Source organism: Brachyhypopomus gauderio, unplaced genomic scaffold (assembly GCF_052324685.1).
Source record: "Brachyhypopomus gauderio isolate BG-103 unplaced genomic scaffold, BGAUD_0.2 sc66, whole genome shotgun sequence".
NCBI classification, from domain to species: domain Eukaryota; kingdom Metazoa; phylum Chordata; class Actinopteri; order Gymnotiformes; family Hypopomidae; genus Brachyhypopomus; species Brachyhypopomus gauderio.
This window is the reverse complement of record NW_027506887.1, coordinates 1748108-1768551: the sequence shown is the minus strand read 5'-3', so window position 1 is coordinate 1768551 and position 20444 is coordinate 1748108. Positions and strand designations below refer to the sequence as shown.

Genomic DNA, 20444 nt, shown 5'->3' with positions numbered 1-20444 from the left:
TATTAACCTGGGCATAATAGTAAGATCAGTCAGGTAGATCAACAACACAGGTAGCAGGCAGGGGCGCAGATGGCACTGGGGACGGGGGGGACATGTCCCCTCCAGATTTATATTGACCCCATCCGAAAACTAGCATCTACAAGCATATATATATATATATATATATATATATATATATATATGGAATATCGATATTCATAGTCCAAATGAATGACATTGGTCAGAGGGGTGTTCCTGTTGGTAGATCTTAAAGCTCTTGAGCAAACATACCTAATTATCCCTAATTATCTCACACTGAGGGTGTGAGAGTGTCAGAATTCTCACGGCAGCATTTTGAGGAGAAAGGAGAGCAGTAGTGTGGATGAGTGGGCACAAAACTTGACACGTGGTGTTAATAAATGGGGTGTTTAAAGAGAGGTGAATATATAAATGTGATTGTAATGAACAGCAGTCAAACTCGGAGAAGCTAAACCCAGATTGTAGTCTCTTTTGCTAAAGTCTCCCTAACATCTATTCCCAGTCCATGGACTCAGCGTGGCACACAAGATCACGGAGTCTTGCAGAAGAGAATATTATTTTTCTCTGAACCACTTGTCACCCTCAAATTGTTTTAATCATAACTTTACTAACCCAGTATCACGTCACATATGACTCATGACTAATTATGTCAGTCTCACATTATCTGGTCACCAGGCAGTTTGTGTTCATGTGTGTACACTATGAGTAGGGTAACAACATCAAATTTCAATGGTCACACCCATAACTATTATATATTTTTTTCAATACAGGTATTAATAATTGAAGTAATTAAATAACGGAAACATTGTAGATTGTGAATGGTGTATTTGAGAAGTATGGTGAATATCATATGATAAGTAATAAGAAACCATACTGATTTGTCTCTCTTTATGTACTAAAAAACAAAAATTTAGAGGAGAAAACTGGAGTGTCCAAAAAATTCCCTTTAAATTAGGGCAGCCATGATAAGATGAAAATTTGAACTCTGGATATTTACTATATTTGCACTGTAAAGTGCAAACAGTATAATAAAAAATCCCCTGTTTATTTTAGCTTAAAAGTTGTTCTAATATCTTTATCTTCAAAACAGCTGCATCTTCCTGTTAGATTGCTGTGAATAGTTTTGTCGATACAGGATGACTCTCTGAGGTGGGTGGGTGGGGGGGGGGGGGGGGGGTATTATAAAATAGCACAGGTTTCTCTCACATTCGTGTGCCCAAGGACACAAAGCACAAGTCATGAGGCACCTTGGGCTGAACGACATCACAGATTTAGTGCTCAGAAACCCCAGTGCAGCTGATGAGGTAAGAGTTGTTTTGTGTAAGAGCTGCTTTGTGTTCTTCATTGTTCATTTGCAAATTAAAGCTTTTTAAATCCAGTCAACTTTTCTTAGTGTTCAGGTGCTTTTTATGTGTTTATATATTGAATAATATTTAACTGCTTTAGGAAAATAGTGCTGGTAAGAACTCCGACTCCCACCCTGGGGGTGGAGATGAGAATGCAGACCGGGGGAACTGGAGTAATAAGAGAGAGTACCTGCTGTCTATGATTGGATACGCGGTTGGCCTAGGAAATGTCTGGAGATTTCCTTATTTAACATACCAGCATGGTGGAGGTGAATAATTACTCTTTCACTGTGGCATTCATTACTCAGTGTGTCCATATATGTATTATATTCTATATCATACGGATTGTCATCTGAAAGTTGTAAAATAATCATCAAGCTCTACTGCACTTTCTAACTGTAACTGTCTGGTCTAAGGAGCCTTCCTGATTCCCTACGTGATCATGCTGGCGGTGGCGGGTCTCCCGCTATTCTTCCTGGAGAGCTCCTTCGGCCAGTTCTGCAGCCAAGGACCCATTAACGTGTGGAAGGCCGTGCCAGTACTGCAAGGTTTGAATCTGCAGACCTCAGAATCTGCAGACAATCAGTATGTTTCTGGACAGAGCTACAAGTTCTACAAGTGCTACAGAGCTACAAGTGACACGAAAACACTTCTGAGGATTAATCTAGGACTAATTGCGTTGAACCTTAAAAATTGCATGAAGTATTTTAATGATTTTGATATACATATTGGCGGCATGGTGGTGTGGTGGTTAGCACTGTTGCCGCACAGCGAGGGGGTCTGGGTTCAATTCTCGGTCTGGGCTGCTCTGTGTGGAGTTTGCATGTTCTGCCTGTGTGGGTTTCCTCCGGGTACTCCAGTTTCCTCCCACGGTCCAAAGACATGTGTGTTAGGTCGATTGGTCGCTCTAAGTTGCCCGTAGGTGTGAGTGTGTGTTGGCCATGCGGTGGACTGGCGTTCTGCCCTTGGTGTACCCTGCCTTCGCCTGGAGTTGCTGGGATTGGCTCCAGCCCCTCCGTGACCCTGGCTAGCGGGATTCAGCGGTTCGGATAATGGATGGATATACATATTACATAATTAAGATAGCCCTCGCTATTTTAAGTAATACAAAGGTAGGTTTGTATAATCCAGTGCAGGTTAAAGTGCATCCCAACATTAACAGGTCTGGTTGCTTTTTCGGTTGTTATGGGTATCTGTTGCAGGTGTGGGCATTACCATGATGCTGGTTAGTACTTTCGTGTCCGTCTACTACAACGTCATCATCGCGTACAGCATCTACTACCTGTTTGCATCCTTCCAGTTCCCGTTGCCATGGACTGAATACACCAGCACAGACTGCAACACCACTGCCAGAGGTTGGAGATCTTCTTCTTACTGAAATTCCATATAAAACAAGTTTACAAAACTATCTGAGATGCCAGATCTATAAACAATGAGCATTGTAGCCTGTCCTCGGTCATAGCAATGCCAATATGCATTTAATATTTCGGTTTTGAGGTTTGACGAGTTCGTCTTCAGCCGATGACTAAAATGCTATACACATCAGACTATCCGAGGCGTCTGACATTTTTAATCTGTTTTGTGTGCACACCTAAATTTAATTTGTGCCCTTTTTAATCTAGCATGAGCAAATCTAGAATGTAGAGAAATTCTGAAAACATGTTTGGAATCAGCACGCAAAAATATATAATGAACAGAAGCAGAAACATGATGATCAGAGTCATTTGTGACATTTCTAATCTAATTTGAGCAAACTACATTCCTGGAGAAATTCCTGGAATATTCTGATTGATAAGAACACCTGGAAAAACATGACCATCTACATAATGGATTATCAAGTTCTATTGTTTCATTGGACAAATATAAAATGATACGGTCTGTTTAATACATTATGAATTGTTTGTCTCGGCAGAAAACTGCAACACGACCAATTACAATGAATGTTTTACAGCTGTGAACAGAAGTGTCATGGCTGGTGTAAATCAGATCTGTTCAGAAGAGTTCCTAAATTCACCATTAAAGAGCCCCAGTGAGCTGTACTGGGAGTAAGTTCTGGACATGTGTATGTGTGTGTGTGTGTGTGTGTGTGTGTGTGTGTGTGTGTGTGTTTACTAAATAGATATCTGGGCAAAAGAATTCTCAGTTAACCACTATTTAATAGAGTTTTGAGTTAGCCACTACCACATCCTTACTATCCTTCCTTTATGTTTTAAGAGCTTTAAAACAAATATCATGATGTTGTCCCCTGTTTCCCTGTTTTGTTTGTTTTGTTGTGCCCATTAAAGTGACTATGAGTGCTTTGTGCTTTAGCCAAGAGGCCCTTCAGCGCTCCAGCAGTATAGGAGAGACGGGGCCCGTGGTGTGGCACCTGGCCCTCTCCCTGTTTCTCGGGTGGATCCTGATCGCTGCAGCTCTCTTCAGAGGCATTAAGTCCTCTGGTAAAGTGAGTGTTTCCCCATCAAAGAGTCTTCAGCAGTCAAGTTCGAGCTTGTTCCTCGGCCTTCACAGCTGGATGTGAAGACAGTGAGAGTTCAAACTCTTAAAACAAATCACTGTTACTGTGCAAAGATTTTAATGGAATAGTTGGAAGGTGATCATTACCAAGCATCTACACGTGTGCGTACATCTGTGTGTGTGTGTGTGTGTGTGTGTGTGTGTGTGTGTGTGTGTGTGTGTGTGTGTGCGCGCGTTCAGGTGGTGTATTTCACGGCCACGTTTCCATACGCTGTCCTGATAATCCTGCTGATTCGTGGAGTGACACTAGAGGGCGCCAGAGATGGCATCGATTACTACATTGGCTCACAGTCGAACCTTACCAAACTTGCTGAGGCTGAGGTGAGACTCGGAGCTCAGACTTCAGCTCTACATTACTGTGCAGCTTCACCACAGGCCACTTTTACCCTGATTTGCTTTGACTCATTTGACTCTTCATTTCTTTGCGTAGGTTTGGAAGGACGCAGCCACTCAGATATTCTTCTCACTGTCGATTTCATGGGGAGGTTTAACAGCACTGGCTTCCTATAACAAATTTCACAACAACTGCTATAAAGACTCCATCATAGTGTGCATCACAAACTGCAGTACCAGCATCTTTGCTGGCTTTGCAATATTCTCCATCCTTGGACACATGGCACACGTTTATGGGAGACCAGTTTCAGAGGTTGCCCAGGCTGGTAAGATCTTTCCCTATAGTATGTATTTCTAGTGGAACAGTCACAATGATCTATGGGGAAAAGGGGTCACTTACACCAATTTGTGGATGTCTATCTTCTCATATAAAGCACAAACAGGGGAAATGAGATATGTAATGCATATTGACAAATCGACAAAATCAGTGAAACAAAAGGTGATCATGATCCAGTCTAATTACATCTATTATTTAAGATTTGTATGTTGGATACATCTGAGAGTGCTGAATTTTTCTTTTAATCCAGGTGTGAAGTTCAGGTCCAGGTAATACAAATCCTCCCAAGGATTTAGTACCAAATGCCTAATTCTGCTCATTAGCTCCACCCTGCAGGCAAAATTAGTTTTTTAACCAGCTGGAGGCACAAATTCTACTTTTGGGACCTGAACATTACAGCAATTGCTATTTATTGGAAAAAGTCACTGAACATTTCAATGTTTAAAGAATCCATCATTTGAATGGACTGCACATAAAACCATAAAATAATCATTTGTTTATGAAAACCTGCAATGGAAAACCAATCACTGTTGTGAAGATCATTCTAGAGTATTTTTAAAGGTTCATAGAGAGTGATGATGTGCTGACTCTGTTCCTCTGTCTTTAAGGCTTTGGTCTGGCTTTCATTGCTTACCCTGATGCCGTCTCAAAGCTCCCCATCTCACCCTTTTGGTCCATCCTGTTCTTCTTCATGCTCATAACTCTTGGCCTGGACTCCCAGTTTGCAGGAATAGGTGAGCTCAACTGAATATCTGTACAATAAACATTTCCTTCATGAGAAATCATTAATGCAAAAGAGTATGATGACTATACTGCATATGTGCATGATTGTGCTAGAGTCACAGCATATACCTCATGCAGTTGTCAACATTCCACATATTTCAGTGCATTAATGCATCTAATAAATACAGAGATTTGGGAAGCACGTGTAGACTATTACAAGCCTATTATGTCCTGTCTAGATCAACCTGCAGCTTTGTATCCCCAAAGGAAAGCGCTTTCTTCAGAATATCAGTAGTGTCTTTTCAAATCTTTCACTTGTGCGTTGTCTGTCTGGCAGAGGTTATCACGACATGTCTCCAGGATGCCTATCCAATAATCCTAAAGACCAGACGGGGCCAGATCACTGTGGTCATCTGCATACTGCTCTTCCTGCTCGGCTTGCCTTGTGTCACCGGGGTACGCCCTCGGTCGTTTGACCCACTGCCTGTAGAATAAGCCCATCAACATTTACTCTGTTGGTTTTAAAGTAATCTGAAGAAAAATTGTGTTGGGTGTGTTCTCCGTTGCAATAGATACAAGCGGAATTTAAGCAAACTGGGTAAAATCATTCATTCATTAGTAAACGTTCTCTTTAAAGGCAGGTATATATTGGGTGAATCTTATAGACACCTTCTGTGCTGGATGGATTCTGCTGGTGGCTGGTCTACTGGAGGTTTTCGGCCTCTCCTGGATTTATGGTACGAGTTCTTTAGCTTCTCTACTGTATATGATCAGAATGAGTGTGGTTTGATTATTTCATTGATCTTTTCATTCTAGCCTGAAAAATTTCTGAACTTAATTTTTACTTTACAGGTGGGAACCAGTTTATCAAGGACATTGAGATGATGATTGGTACCAAGAGTGCCCCCTTCTGGTTGTGGTGGAGGGCTTGTTGGTTTTTCATTACCCCCGTTGTTCTCCTAGTGCGTGCACCATAATCTCAATACGTCAAATGAAATATGGAAATAATTACCCATATGTCCAGTGCATGTCCAGGAGCAGAGTGTTGTGTCTGCAGGTCATTCTCGGATGGTCACTGTACACTTTCACCGCTCCGACGTATGGCTCTGTGGAATACCCACAGTGGGCCGTCGCCCTGGGCTGGTGCATGACGGCCTTCTGCCTGTTATGGATCCCAGTGGTGGCCGTCCTGAAGCTGGCGCAAGCCAGCGGGAGCCTATGGCAGGTGGGTGGTGGGGGCAACTTGCTGAATAGGAAATAGGGTACATATTCAAACATCTAATATTTGTTAGAATGTCTTGGGTACCTCTGCTCTGATGTTGTGCCTTTCTCCCTGCAGCGCCTCAGGTCTGTATGCACACCCGCTGAAGACTGGGGCCCTTACCTGGAGTCCCACAGGGGCGATCGTTATGGCCAGAGTGGAACAAATAAAATCGATGTCTATGTTATTTCAAACAAAACCGATAACAGACTGTAAGATATTGTTATTAGTTAATGGAGATGTTTTAAAGATGTAAATTGCATCACTGTAAACTGCACAGTCCTGCAGTTATGAACATTTGCTGGAAACAAAATGTAATAATTAGCATACCATACATTATTTGAATCTGGAATCTGGAATTTCTACAGTTTAAAGCAAAGGTTAAGTGTCAGGAACTGCTCAGTACTCTGTTAAGCTTCTAGTAAGAGGTTCTGTACTGTGTTAATGAGAGCCAACAGTAAGGTATTTGTTTTTGTAGTGCTCAGGGTAGTGTCCTCATGGCTGTTTTCTTTTTGTCCTCTTATATAATTGTCAGTAGTCATTTGCTGAGAAACAATCTAAATTTTTTCTTTCAGTTTTTGATTTGTTTGTAAATTTCTTAAATGCCATTTTTGGTAAATGTGAGTTTTGAATAATCAGCACAAAGGTGCATAGATTATTAGATCATTGGTGTTTTTAGTTTTGCTATGCTTAGTTTAAATGAAGTTTAGTTTATAACACCATAGACAACACCACATCAGAGGTACTTTCCTGATTTTTTTTATTCTGGAACAGAGATTAACATGATTGAAGAGCTTCTGGACCAATCAAATCCTAGAGCAACGAGCAAGCATTGGGTAGGAGATTAAGACCAGTTACAGCACGAGCAGCTGCTGTCAAACACCAGGCCGGCGGGACAGTGCTCTGTGTAGGTCTTGCCCTGGTCACAGTTGTAGAACTGGTTCTTGTTGGTGGGGTCGGGATACAGTCCGTTAGCCTTTCCAGCACAGAAACTGCTGCCTGCACTCGGGCTGCTGCCACCACTGCTGTTACTGCCACCACTGGGTGGTGGGGGAGGGGGTGGAGACTTGGTGAGTGTGACCGGTGCAATGGGTTGGCTCTGGGATGTGCAGCCTGCAAACAGAAGGGTAGGAGAGATCCCACTTTGGGTTTGTTGGGTGGGGTATTACATTTATGGCTAGATGGTGTGTACATGTGTCTGTGTGACTCACTCTGGCTAATTCCCAGACCCCTCTTCAGGGTGTTGATCAGAGGGTATTTGCCCTGCTTGCAGAAGGTACCAGAGAAGTCGTCCAGGTCTAGAGACCACACCATGGCACCACCAAATTTGTTTTTCTTCAGCCAGTCAATCTGCAGAAAAATACAGGAACTACCTTGATGTCTAGTCACTCTACATGCCTACCTGTGCAATTAGAAAATATCTGTGGACCAAAACATATTTCACCTAATCTTCAAGAATATCATAGTTATAGTTAAAAATATTCTTGAAAGCCACTTCAGTGGAAATAATTTGTATGTAACAGTCAAAAATTATAACAGACTTCCAAAATCTACCTGTAAGTAATTAGATTAATATTACTAGCACATCAATCCTTAAAGAGAGTCATTACCTTGATCTGGAAGCTTTTGATGTTGTCGTAGCCCACCCAGATGTTCTGGCTGTTGTAGGCATAAGGTACCTGCTGAGGGGCATCCCATGCCTGAGTAGCTCCCTGAGCCAGGAAAGTACAGATCTAGGAAGAGAAGCGTGCATTAAGCAGCAATCTGAACCTGCGTCTTCATCTTCCTTTATACCATGCAGGGCAGATATTTAGTGCTTTAGGGCTTGATCAGACACACAGGGATTATCTTTGTGAGAGCCTCACCTCGTAGTAGGCCCAGAATCCAGACTGTCTGGAGTAAGGACCAGCGGGACCAGGTCCATTCGCAGGAGCTCCGACGCCAGTGTTGGAAGCGCTGGCCAGCCTGAAGGTGTGTCCATAGGTTGGGAAGCCGACGAGCAGTTTCTCAGCGGGAGCGCCGTTGCTCTTCCAGTAGTTCATGGCATAGTCCTGAATTATCCAAGACAGGCATTAAAAACAGCAGAGATTGTTGTTGCCTGGGCTTGGAGGTAAACATACCATGTTGAAGTAGATGTATGCTCCCTGGTCAGCTGTTCCTTTGTACAGAGGGCTGTTCGCCCCTGTATGCTGTTCCCAAGAGCCATGGAAGTCATAGGTCATGACATGGAGGTAGTCAAGAACCCTGTATGGAGAGTAAAGTGACTTTGTGAGGAATGTGTAGTGGAAGGTATTGCTTGTGTGTCAGAATCACTGAACTGTATACGAACGCTCCAATCTTTGCGATCTGGTATCCAGAGTCGATGGTACTTTTGCCAGCAGAGACGGCAGCAGTCAGCATGAGACGAGGGCGGTTGGTCTTTTTGCCCTCAGCCACAAAAGCAGCCATCGTTTCCTATGATAAAAAAGACCCATTCGGCAGTGTCAGAAGAAGTGTGTCTGTGTGAACATCATCAGTATCTCACCATAACATCCAACAAATCAGAACGCCAAGGTCATTAAACAGGGCTTCAGATGTATGAGTGAGTTCAGTTAAAGCTCTAAGCCTTATTTTGTACACTGTATCATCACTGCAGTGTCTACCTGCACTAGCGTGGTGAAAAGCTGCTTGTCTTGAGGAGGGCTGCCACGGGAACCAGGGTACTCCCAATCAATGTCCAGACCGTCAAACTTGTACTGCCTCAAGAACTTGATCACAGAGTTGATGAAGATCTGGCGGGTAGCTGAGCTGGATACCATAGCAGAGAATCTGTGAGATACAAAGAGACAGTCAGTGAAGTAATGAGGGATGAGCTGCTTTATACATTAGGTGTATCAGATCATAATAAAGGTTTAACATACTTGGCAGTTCCAAAATTCCAGCCACCAATGGCCAGAAGGGTCTTCAAGTTTTTGTTCCTATTAAAAATACAAAAGGTGTTTAATCACTTGATGGTGAACACAAAAATAAGGTTGGAATTTTCTTTTAAATGACCTTTAGATTTGGTCAGAGAAACAATTTCATCTTAAATGTTGGATATGAAATATGAGAAACGTCAAAATGTCAAAACACTAGGTAATGACATTGACTCCTGTAGTTTAGTAGTAGTCTGACTCAAGGGTATGTTGAATTCTGACCTATCCATACAATTACCTAGGATGAATTCTGTGATCAGATGCAAAGCACTTTGCAAGTCACTCTGAATAAGAGTGTCTGCTAAATGCTGTAAATGTAAATGTAAATGAAATTGAGATGTAAATGTGAGTACTGAATCTTCAGGGCCTGGAACTGTCCGTAAAGCTTCTCATCATCCCACTCGTAAGTTGCAATCTGGTTGTTGTTCATTCCAGCAAAGGCATAGATTAAATGGTCACACAGGCAAGGGTCAACATTGGCGGGGAAGTATTTTCCCACTCCAGGTCTGTACTGCCCCCAGTTGGTGAAGTAGCATGACATCAGGTAGGAGGATCCTAGTGCAGCATAAGGAAAACTGGGAATTCATGTAAACTCACAGCAGGAATGAACTATAACAGGAACAGAAGTACAACTGAACAATCTTATAGTGGTTTCAATGAAATATCAGCTTACACACCAAGGACCAGGCAGGGAATCAATACCATGCAATCTATGGTCAATACTCTCATTCCTAACTCCTACAGTATCTTTCATATTAGCTTAAAAAATAATTGAATAGATAATTACAGATATACCTGATAATCTACTGAATAGTATGCTGTAGGATTTATGATGCTAAGTTGCAACAAAGGCAGCAAGAAGAGATGAGTGATATTTGACGGGTATTTTTAAGAGCGATCTTACCTAGCTGTGCATGCAGCAGGAGAGCTAGTCCTGCAGATAAACAGATAATTTACAACACAATCATCATTACATCATAATCACAATTTACATTTACAGCATCAGTTATATTTACGTTTACAACATCATCTTCGGAGCCACACCATGCTAAAAATGGATGCAGAAATGAACTCTAGCTCATATAACTAAAATATGCTGTATCATATATTAACATTTTGTATTGCATACAGCCAGTGTTGGGACCACCACGAAAAACACTGTATGTTTTCCAAGTTCCTTGCTAAATCCCAAACTAGCTACTATACAAAGACATGCGCTTGTCTGAATTAGAAAACACATAATTAAATATATTTCTTTAAAGCAAAGTTAAGGTAAGATTTCACTTAAGCATCAACATGAAGGAGCTTCTTATTATATTATACATTATACCAGTTTTTTCTTTCTTTCAGCATTTGGCCCAAAAAGGACCATGTCTATTTTGTTCTACCAAGCAACATATCCATATCCTATTGTAGCTTACATTCCAAGAAACAGGTTACAGAAAAGCACTGCAGGAACTCCAGCTTACCAACACAGATCAGTAGCTCGCCCATGTTGCCTATGTGCAAAGAAGCGTGGTGCACTTCTCCTTTATATACGCTTGCCCCAATCGCTTGTCTTATTTCACTCTCCTTCAAATGTATTTACCCAATCACAAATCCGATATTCATCAGCACCTTTAGAAAAACAAAGATGTTTGAACACAGATAGGATTGCAGAAATGTCTCATGGTTAAAAAGATTAACTTATTTTGCCATTGTGTGAAGGGAGCAAGCCATATGTGACATTTCAACAAACATATTAAATACTAGCACTAGTTAACTATCATTAAAATAAAAATATATATAAAACACTACTTAAACATTTTCTAATTTTGCAATCAGAAGTGAATTCAAAAGTCAGTTTCAGAGATGTTATATACAAACAGCTAAACCTTTTGATGATCACATGAAAGATTCATCTAAAACTATAAAAGTGAAATAAAATGTAAAAAAATAAATGTTAAAATAAAATATTTTTAATGAGCATTTGTGAAAGTTTGTTACATAACTTTTTATGGTCGATTAAAGATGCTTAGCAAAAAGAAACAATTCGGAGACTGAAAATCAGTATGATATACTGTTCGATAACTATGGTACTGTAGGGGGTTAAATTAGTTTATGTGTATAATGTATAATTACATGTGACAGTGACATTTAAAGTTAAATTACATTTAAAGTAATTTACTCATGCATTAAGAAAGTAAAGAGTAATTTAAAAGCAAATATTTAGTTACGGATAAGTAAATAACACAAGAGAACTCACGGGAAAGCATTGAGACGTTATATTTTTACTCCTGACAGCAATCGTTTTCTATTCCAAATCCATTATGCTTTAATGAATAAAGGCAAAAAACTGCAATGTGTTGGAATGCACTGAGGCTGACCACACAGAACTTTTGTGAGTATCTGCTGCAGGCCGAGGACCGAGACGACATGCTGGAGTAGATCAGAGAGATCTGGGAGAGGGCCAAGATGGATAGTGAGCTGTGTGCGTGTATAGGTGTGTGCATAGTGTGCATCATTATTATAGTTCATAGATCATAAATTAAACATGGATCAACCTGTAATGGAGCACTGAATTATAATTAACATTATACCACAACATCGGCAGGATTATGTGTGTCCTTGTGTATGTCAGTACAGATGGTAAGAAACACCGCGGTAAAATTGGCTCAGTGTTCTATATTCGCCAGACATTCACGAAAGAATGGGCTTGTTATTAAAAAAACAACATGTAGTGTATGCGATAAATACCTATTATGTAATTCCTACATATTGTGAATTTATCCCCACACAATGGCTTTCAATAAAAATACATTTATAAGATGTGAAAAGATTACATCTAGGAATTAAAGAAGAGTTCATGTTAGTCGGTAAGCGCTTCAGTGCCAAAACAACTTTTCAAAATAAAAGTCATGGGTTAATGTGTGCGCATGCGCGAGTAGTGCATGCAGCCTGTTGCCGCTGCTCCCGATAGTTTTTTGTTTTTAGTTATATTTTATATTCTATTCTTTTATATATTTATGTAAATTTTTATGAGCAACTTAGAAAGCAGTGCCCTCTCTAAACATGCTAATAGAGAGAGTTTTGGTTTGGTTTTTCGCCGTGAAAGTACTTCTTTCACTCACCTGCTCCGCTGCGGCGCAACAGCATGGCTCGGTCTACACCCGGGACCAGCTGATCGCGCTGAAGCCGGCCGGCATGGCTACCAGACCAGACAACATCCCTGCTGAGATTCGGAGACGAACACTCAGGGGATGCAGAGGAGGAATGAACCAGCGCACGGGAAAATCGAGGGCGAAACGGAGAAGGCTTATGGAGAAAAAAGGATATAAGCCGCGTCTCCCATCCATCATCATGGGCAACGTGTGGTCGCTGGCGAATAAAATGGATGAACTGACAGCACTAACCAGGAATCAGAGGGAGTACCAAGAGTGTAGTTTAATGTGTTTTTCAGAGACATGGCTACATAGGGATATTCCCGATGACAACGGGCCGACCGGGACTACACCGGGAGCGGTAAGCGGAAAGGAGGAGGGCTTGCTGTGTTAGTGAATAACCGCTGGTGTAACCCTGGTCACATCACCATCAAAGAACAAGTTTGTTACCCGGACATTGAGCTGCTAGCCGTTGGACTCAGACCATATTATTTACCACGGGAGTTCTCCCATGTTATTATTGTGGCTGTGTACGTTCCTCCCTCGGCTAACCCGAAGACAGCATGTGACGTCATTCACTCAACAATAGCGCATCTCCAGACTCAACACCCGAGTGCATTCATTACTATATCGGGTGATTTCAACCATATCACCATGGCTAAAGTGCTACCGAACTTCACACAGTATGTGGACTGTCCTACCAGAGAAGAAAGAACATTGGACCTGTTATATGCGAACGTTAGGGATGCATACAGCTGTTCCCCTCTACCCCCCCTGGGTAGGTCAGATCATAACTTGGTGAATCTCAGCCCCTTGTATGTGCCCCTGGTAAAGAGCCGGCCTGTAACAACACGGACAGTGAGGAGATGGTCTGAGGATACATTTGTGGAACTGCAGGACTGTTTTGAGACTACAGTTTGGCCAAATCTCTATGAGCCACATGGAGAGGACATTGATGGGCTCACTGAGTGTATCACGGACTACATTAAATTCTGTGTGGACTCCACTGTCCCAACCAAAACTCTTAAATGTTACCCAAACAACAAGCCGTGGGTAACAAAGGACATTAAAGCTCTCTTAAATGACAAAAAGAGGGCTTTCAGAGCTGGAGACAAGGAGGAGGTGAGAACGACCCAGAGGAAATTGAAGACAACCATCAGGGAGGCTAAAAATAGGTACAGGAGAAAGCTGGAGTTGAAACTTCAAAAAAACAACCTAAGAGAGGTCTGGAGTGGAATGAGGACCATCACAAGAACAGAGGAGTGGAAGGCAACATGGACAGGGCTAATGAGTTAAATCTGTTTTTTAACAGATTCGACATTACAGGTTCTGTCCACCCCTGCCTGGATCCCTCAGATGGCCCTCAGAAGCCCACTGCACCATCCACCCCTCCTCCTTCTCCTTCCACTGATGGTCTGCCTCCCTCCCCTGATGGACTACCTCACACCTCCACCACCCCTTCACACATCACCTCTACACTGTCTATCACCACTGACCAGGTGAGAAGACAACTTAAAAGACTCCAGAACAACAAGGCTGCAGGACCTGATGGCATCCCCCCCAGGGTGCTTAAAGCCTGTGCCGACCAGCTTGGGGGAGTTCTTAAATATGTCTTCGACTTGAGCCTGAGTCTACAGAGGGTTCCAGTGCTGTGGAAGACGTCGTGCATTGTTCCTGTCCCGAAGACGCCTAGACCGAGTGGCATCAAGGACTACAGGCCTGTAGCATTGACGTCTCACATTATGAAGACCATGGAAAGGCTCATCCTGGATCAGATACGGCCTATGGTTCAGCCACTTCTGGATCCAATCCAGTTCGCCTATCAGCCACGTCTGGGAGTTGATGATGCCATCATCTACCTCCTGAACCGAGTCTACGCTCATCTAGACAGGCCAGCCAGCACAGTGAGGATCATGTTTTTCGATTTCTCCAGTGCTTTTAACACCATTCGGCCTGATCTTCTGAGTGAGAAACTGAAAAGGATGAAGGTGGATACCCCAATTGTGACCTGGATTACTGACTACCTTACCGGCAGACCACAGTATGTACGTTTGCAGCAGTGTGTGTCGGACAGGGTGGTTAGCAACGTTGGTGCTCCACAGGGGACTGTCCTCTCTCCCTTCCTTTTCACTCTCTACACCACGGACTTCAACTACTGCACAGAGACTTGCCACCTTCAGAAGTTTTCTGATGACTCAGCAATAGTTGGATGTATCAGCAAGGGTGATGAGGATGAGTATCGGACGACGGTGAATGACTTTGTTGAATGGTGCGAGATGAACCATCTGCAGCTTAATTTAACAAAGACTAAAGAACTGGTTGTGGACCTGAGGAGGGACAAGGCACCGGTGACCCCTATGTCCATCAGGGGGGTCAGTGTTGACATGGTTGAACACTACAAATATCTAGGTGTTCACATTGACCATAAACTGGACTGGGGTATGAACACTGATGTCCTCTACAGGAAGGGCCAAAGTCGCCTCTATTTTTTGAGGCGTCTGAGGTCTTTCAACATCTGCCGGACCATGCTGAAGATCTTCTATGAGTCTGTTGTGGCGAGTGCTATCCTGTATGCTGTGGCATGTTGGGGGAGTAAGCTGAAGGTGGCAGATGCCAACAGACTTAATAAACTGATTCGTAAGGCCGGTGATGTCGTGGGTGTGGAGCTGGACTCGCTGACGGCAGTGTCAGAAAGGAGGACTCTGTCTAAGTTGAGGGGTATTATGAACAATGTATCCCACCCACTCTACAACACTGTAATGAGACACAGGAGTACTTTCAGTGAGAGACTCATAAATCCAAAATGCACTACAGAGCGCCACAGAAGATCATTTTTACCTGTGGCCATTAAACTGTACAACTCCTCTTTAAAAGCATAATGCTCAATATTCATCTGTGTAATGTTTAATGTTTACTACTAGTATTACCTTCAAATGTGCAATACTATTATTATTACAAGATTATACAATATTATTATTACATTTCAAATGTGCAATACCCTCTCAATAACAACAACAATTGCATCTGACACTTCACACTTTATTTTTATTTTTATTTCTACTGACACTTTATTTTTATTTCTATTGACACGTTATTTTATTTATTTCTATTTCTTCTTCTAAACTTTGTTTGACTTGTCATTTTATTTAATTATGTAAATATTTTTGGTATTTTTTATATAGTGTATTTTTATTAATAGGAGCAGCCGCAACAATTGCAATTTCCCCCAGGGGATTAAAGTATTTCTGATTCTGATTCTGATTAATTCAACTTTTTAACATGTGCAACTGAACATGTGAACCTACAAACACAAAGGTATCAAGTACATACAACGAGCAATGCATTTTATGTACATCTGGACTTGTGAAACACTTCTCACATTTGTGAAAACAAATCAAAGCTCAGATTTCCTGTATTTTGCATTGGTGGACCAGAATACATGTGCCTCACTATTAAATAACATGACCTAGACCCCCCATTTCAGGCCTATGATCAAGTACACATAAGGAGCAATGTATTTCATGTGCATCTGGACTTGTGAAACACACGCTGGCTCAGCCTGCCTGGCTATGACGGCGAAGCGCTGACGCCACTCAAAGCGGCACTGAGGAGCAGGTTCGGGCGGCAACCGGACGAGTCGACGGCGAAGCAGCTCTTGGCAGGACGTCGCCGTGCTCGGGGAGAAGGCCTGAGAGTGTTGGTGTCGGAGCTGGCGTTGTTGGTTCGCCTGGCCTACCCCCTGTTCCCACGCGAGGCCCAACGGCAGTTAGCGCTAGATTTTTTTCTGGGCGCGGTGGAGCCGGCTGAGCTGAGGAGACACGTCCACCTGTACAACCCGACCACTCTCAACGCTGCCGTGGACGATGCCGTCAGGGCAGAACAAATCTTCACCGGTGACTGCCTTAACAGGATGCCCCGTCAGACCCGCCCACACGACCGCCAAGCAAGCCACCGACTGGTCTGCTGGAATTGCGGGGCTCACGGCCACAAAGCCAGCCAGTGCAACAGCTCAGGAAACGAGCAAGGAGCCGCCCGGTGAGGGGCGCGGCGATTCCGGTTCTCCCTGGCCACCCCTCTTTCGTTGTTTCAAGAATCGCCGGACAACGTGACTGGCATATTTCATGTAAGTTTGGCGATGTCTCTGTTACCGCTTTGATTGACACGGGGTCTTCGATCTCCTTAATTAGGTCTGAACTGATTAATGATTGCTCAGGGGGGCCTGATGCTGTGGAGTGGGTCTGGGGGAATTTAATCTCAGTAACCGGCGAGCGGTTTGAGCTGCTAGGGCGCACCAATGTCTCCTTTGACTTTGGGCAGGGACCCGTGGCGCATGAGTTTTGGGTCGGGGATGTGTTTGATCGCTGCATCCTCGGGAATGACTTCTTGGGGAAGAATGGGGCTGTTATCGATTATAGACAGGGGGAGTTGTCACTAAATGGGCAAAGAGTTGATGTATGCCGTGGAGATGATGCAGCCTCATGTTCGTGCGTTACGTCAGCTGAGCCAGTAAGTCGAGAAATGCCGTCTCCGTCACCGGGTCCACCGGGACCCGGTCCATGAGTTGTGGCTTAGATGTAGCGTGGGCCTGTCCACGTTGCAGGGTGAGCTACTCCGCAAGCTGCTGAATCGCTATAGGGGACGGTTCACTGTGAGCGAGTGTGATTGTTCGAGGACGGAGCTGGCGAGCCACGCGATTGACATGGGCGACGCTAAACCTGTCCGCCTGAGACCGCATCGCCTTCCTTTAACCAAGCGTGTGGCAGCCGAATGCCAAATCCACGGAATGGCGGCGGCCGGCATAATTGAGCCTTCAAATAGTTCATGGTCTGCCCCCGTGGTCCTAGCCAAGAAGAAGGACAGTTTGTGGCGGTTTTGCATCGACTACCGACGTTTAAATGCTGTCACTAAACTTGACTCTTACCCGATGCCGCGAGTAGACGACATACTCGAGCAGTTAGCTGGCTCAGACTCAGACTAGTTCAGCTCCCTGGACCTGTGTAGCGGGTACTGGCAGGTCTCGTTGGACAAGTCAGCGAAGGAGAACACTGCGTTTTTGATCGGTGCAGGTCTCTGGCACTTCAAGGTCCTCCCCTTCGGGCTCTGTAATGCGCCGGCCACTTTTGAGCGTTTAATGGAGCGAGTGTTGTCTGGGGTTCCGAGCAGTAAATGTGTGGTGTATCTGGATGACGTGCTGGTCTATGCTACGGGCTTCGAGTCTGCACTGGCCAACCTAGAGTTGGTCCTGAGCTTAGTGAAGGAGGCAAATCTGTCCCTCAACCCGGCTAAATGTAACCTCCTTCAGCGTCGCATTAATTTTCTCGGGCATGTGGTCAGCGGAGAGGGCATAGCCACTGATCCCGGCAAGATGGCCGCTGTCCGTGAATGGCCCACCCTGCGTACGGTGCGACAAGTTCGCAGTTTCCTCGGGCTCACCTCATACTACCACCGTTTTGTAAAGGGCTTCGCGGACATTGCTGCCCCCCTTCACCGCCTGACAAGGGGTGGCGGAACGAGATTTAGCTGGCCTGACGACGCCGAGTGTGCTTTCCGTACACTGAAGCAGAGACTGTGCGTTGCACCTGTTCTAGCCTATCCTTCCCCCACTGAACGATTTATTGTCGACACTGATGCAAGCGACCACGGGTTGGGTGCTGAACTGTCACAGGTCCAAGAGGGCTCAGAGCGCGCAATAGCATACTTCAGCCGCCGCCTGGACAAAGCTGAGAAAAATTATTGTGTGACATGGCGCGAGCTGTTAGCAGTGGGCTTTGGCATTTCCGACCTTACGTGTATGGCGTACCTTTTCTGCTGAGGACAGACCATGCATCACTGCAATGGCTGTTGAACTTCCGGGAGCCTGAGGGCCAGCTAGCGAGATGTTTAGCCAGGCTACAAGAGTTTAACTTTGTGGTAGAGCACAGACCGGGCAGAATCCATGGGAATGCTGACGCACTGTCTTGCTGGCCATGTGCGTCCCATGATTGCAAGCACTGCCAGCGCGCTGAGGACAAGGCAGAAACTGTTGGTGTGTGTGCGGTGGTGGGCCGGACTGCTGCTGCCCCTCCTGTGTCACCCTGCATCTCAACTGTGGAACTGGCTGCGGCTCAGAGGGCCGACCCGGAACTGGTGTGGGCACTGGACGCTTTGGTGGCGGCCGCCGTGCCGGACTGAGATGATGTGGTACAACGGGGACCCGTAGCTAAGGTATTGCAGTCCAATTGGGACAGCCTGAGAATCGCTGGGGGCGTCCTGCACAGAACTTGGGAGGACCCGAGCACTGGGAGCCGCTTAACTCAAGCTGTGGTACCGCAGGGCCTGGGTGACACTGTTCTGCAGGCTGTCCACGGTCTGCCAGGCTCAGGCCACTTTGGCATCACAAAAACTCTTCACAGACTGAGACAGAGATTCTGGAGGCCGGGCTGCACAGCTGGAGTTGAACTGTTTGTCCATTGTTGTGACACATGCGCTGCCAAGAAGGGACCGGCGAGAGTCTCACGTGCGCCCCTCCACCCCATGCAATCCGGCTGCCCCATGGAGAGGGTGGGAGTGGATGTACTGGGGCTGTTTCCAGTGACGGAGGCGGGCAACCGCTACGTGCTCGTGACCATGGACTACTTCACGAAATGGCCCGAGGCGTATGCGGTGCCCGACCAAAGCGCCATTACTACAGCAGAGACCCTGCTCCATGAGTTTTTCTGTCGCTTCGGCGTCCCAGAGGTCCTATATAGCAATCAAGGCCAAAACTTTGAGTTGGACGTCATGGCCGAGGTTTGCCGCCTGCTGGGGGTGCACTGGACTCGAATGACTCCTCTTCATCCACAGGGTGATGGCCTGGTCGAGCGGTTCAATCGAACCCTGGCTACTCAACTGGCCATGGCTACCCAGGAGAACCAGCGTGACTGGGACAAACAACTGCCTCTCGACTACTCGACATCCACATGCGAGCCAGGGGTAGCCAGACGGGGGCCTGACTGCGTCAGAAACGCGGCATGTGCTGACATGTGCAGCTACGGCGGTCCCCTGCCCGTGCACTCTGAGGTTTGGCTGTACAACCCCCGTCGAAAGAAGGGGCTGTGCCCCAAGCTGCAGTCTGCATGGGTGGGGCCTTGCACTGTGCTGGCGCGTGTCAGTGAGGTGGTCTACCGAATCCGCTGGGGCCGGCGGCGCCTCGTGGTGCACCGCAACCGCCTTGCCCCGTACCGGCCTAAGGTGCAGGATGCTGGACGCTGCCCGGACTCTTCATCGCCTGTTTTCCCGGTTATTGGTCCTGCTACTTCCCCCGTGGCCCATCCGGCCAGGCCACAGCCCACGCGGAGGCTACCGCGGCGCCTGCAGGACTGTGTGACATAGATTGTTCTGTGAACTGCCTTGTTAACATTGTCATGCCGAGTTATGGACTATATATATATATTTAATTGTGTCTGTAACTATTGATTGCCTTACTTACTGTTCTCTCTCTGTATGTTATGCCAAGTCTGTTATGTGGTGTTTATTGTGCATTGTGGTGATGCCTGACCTTTTTGATGCCACCGTGACAATGTTACCGTGCTGCTGTGCTCATGTTCAACGCCGGGAGTCGTTATGTACACGACATGCGTATGTCTTGAGTTGTACTGCCCTTGCTGTTTTTTTTCTTTCCTCCAGGATTTGCGCTTTACATGTGCGTTAAGTAGGATCTGCCTCATCCGGCTGTAATTCTGTGTTGCCTGTGCCTGTAACGACGTTCATGCCACCTTGTGGTGTTTTGGTTGCCCCTATGATGTGTTTGATGCTCATTGTGTGTTTGATGCCATGTTTCTGCCCTTCTACGCTACTGGA

General features: G+C 45.1%; 2 protein-coding genes across 3 annotated transcripts; one reads left to right on the top strand and one right to left on the bottom strand.

Annotated features, from left to right (window-relative positions):
- The first annotated feature begins 1192 nt into the window (after positions 1–1192).
- slc6a14 (solute carrier family 6 member 14) lies at positions 1193–9893 on the top strand. 2 transcript variants are annotated; one of them, XM_076989190.1, is made up of 14 exons: positions 1193–1322; positions 1465–1633; positions 1781–1912; positions 2567–2719; positions 3316–3409; positions 3675–3807; positions 4059–4199; positions 4309–4537; positions 5157–5282; positions 5609–5727; positions 5909–6008; positions 6124–6233; positions 6329–6496; positions 6611–9893. In XM_076989190.1, the coding sequence occupies exons 1-14, from the start codon at positions 1257–1259 to the stop codon at positions 6746–6748; spliced, it is 1878 nt and encodes a 625-aa protein (XP_076845305.1). In that variant the 5' UTR covers positions 1193–1256; the 3' UTR covers positions 6749–9893. The 2 variants fall into 2 exon arrangements, with proteins under 2 accessions (XP_076845305.1, XP_076845304.1); XM_076989189.1 differs by having other exon boundaries at positions 3277–3409.
- Positions 7172–10980, bottom strand: LOC143490746 (acidic mammalian chitinase-like). The gene is made up of 10 exons (XM_076989188.1): positions 10956–10980; positions 10391–10420; positions 9796–10041; positions 9534–9595; positions 9175–9384; positions 8862–8986; positions 8653–8776; positions 8398–8583; positions 8143–8265; positions 7172–7930 (listed from the first exon to the last, which is right to left on the bottom strand). Exons 1-10 carry the CDS (start codon positions 10978–10980, stop codon positions 7346–7348), a joined length of 1716 nt encoding a protein of 571 aa, XP_076845303.1. The 3' UTR covers positions 7172–7345.
- Between the last annotated feature and the right edge of the window lie 9464 nt (positions 10981–20444).

Bases quoted from the DNA above. Each gene is read 5' to 3' on its own strand.
- slc6a14 (XM_076989189.1), top strand. From the start codon at position 1,257: ATGAGGCACCTTGGGCTGAACGACATCACAGATTTAGTGCTCAGAAAC. The intron at 3,808-4,058 runs GTGAGTGTTTCC...GCGCGCGTTCAG, and splicing joins GCATTAAGTCCTCTGGTAAA to GTGGTGTATTTCACGGCCAC. The intron at 6,497-6,610 runs GTGGGTGGTGGG...TTCTCCCTGCAG, and splicing joins CCAGCGGGAGCCTATGGCAG to CGCCTCAGGTCTGTATGCAC.
- LOC143490746 (XM_076989188.1), bottom strand. From the start codon at position 10,980: ATGGGCGAGCTACTGATCTGTGTTG. The intron at 9,385-9,533 runs GTGTTCACCATC...TGTATAAAGCAG, and splicing joins AAAATTCCAACCTTATTTTT to CTCATCCCTCATTACTTCAC. The intron at 7,931-8,142 runs GTAATGACTCTC...TTGCACAGGTAG, and splicing joins TCAAAAGCTTCCAGATCAAG to GCATGTAGAGTGACTAGACA.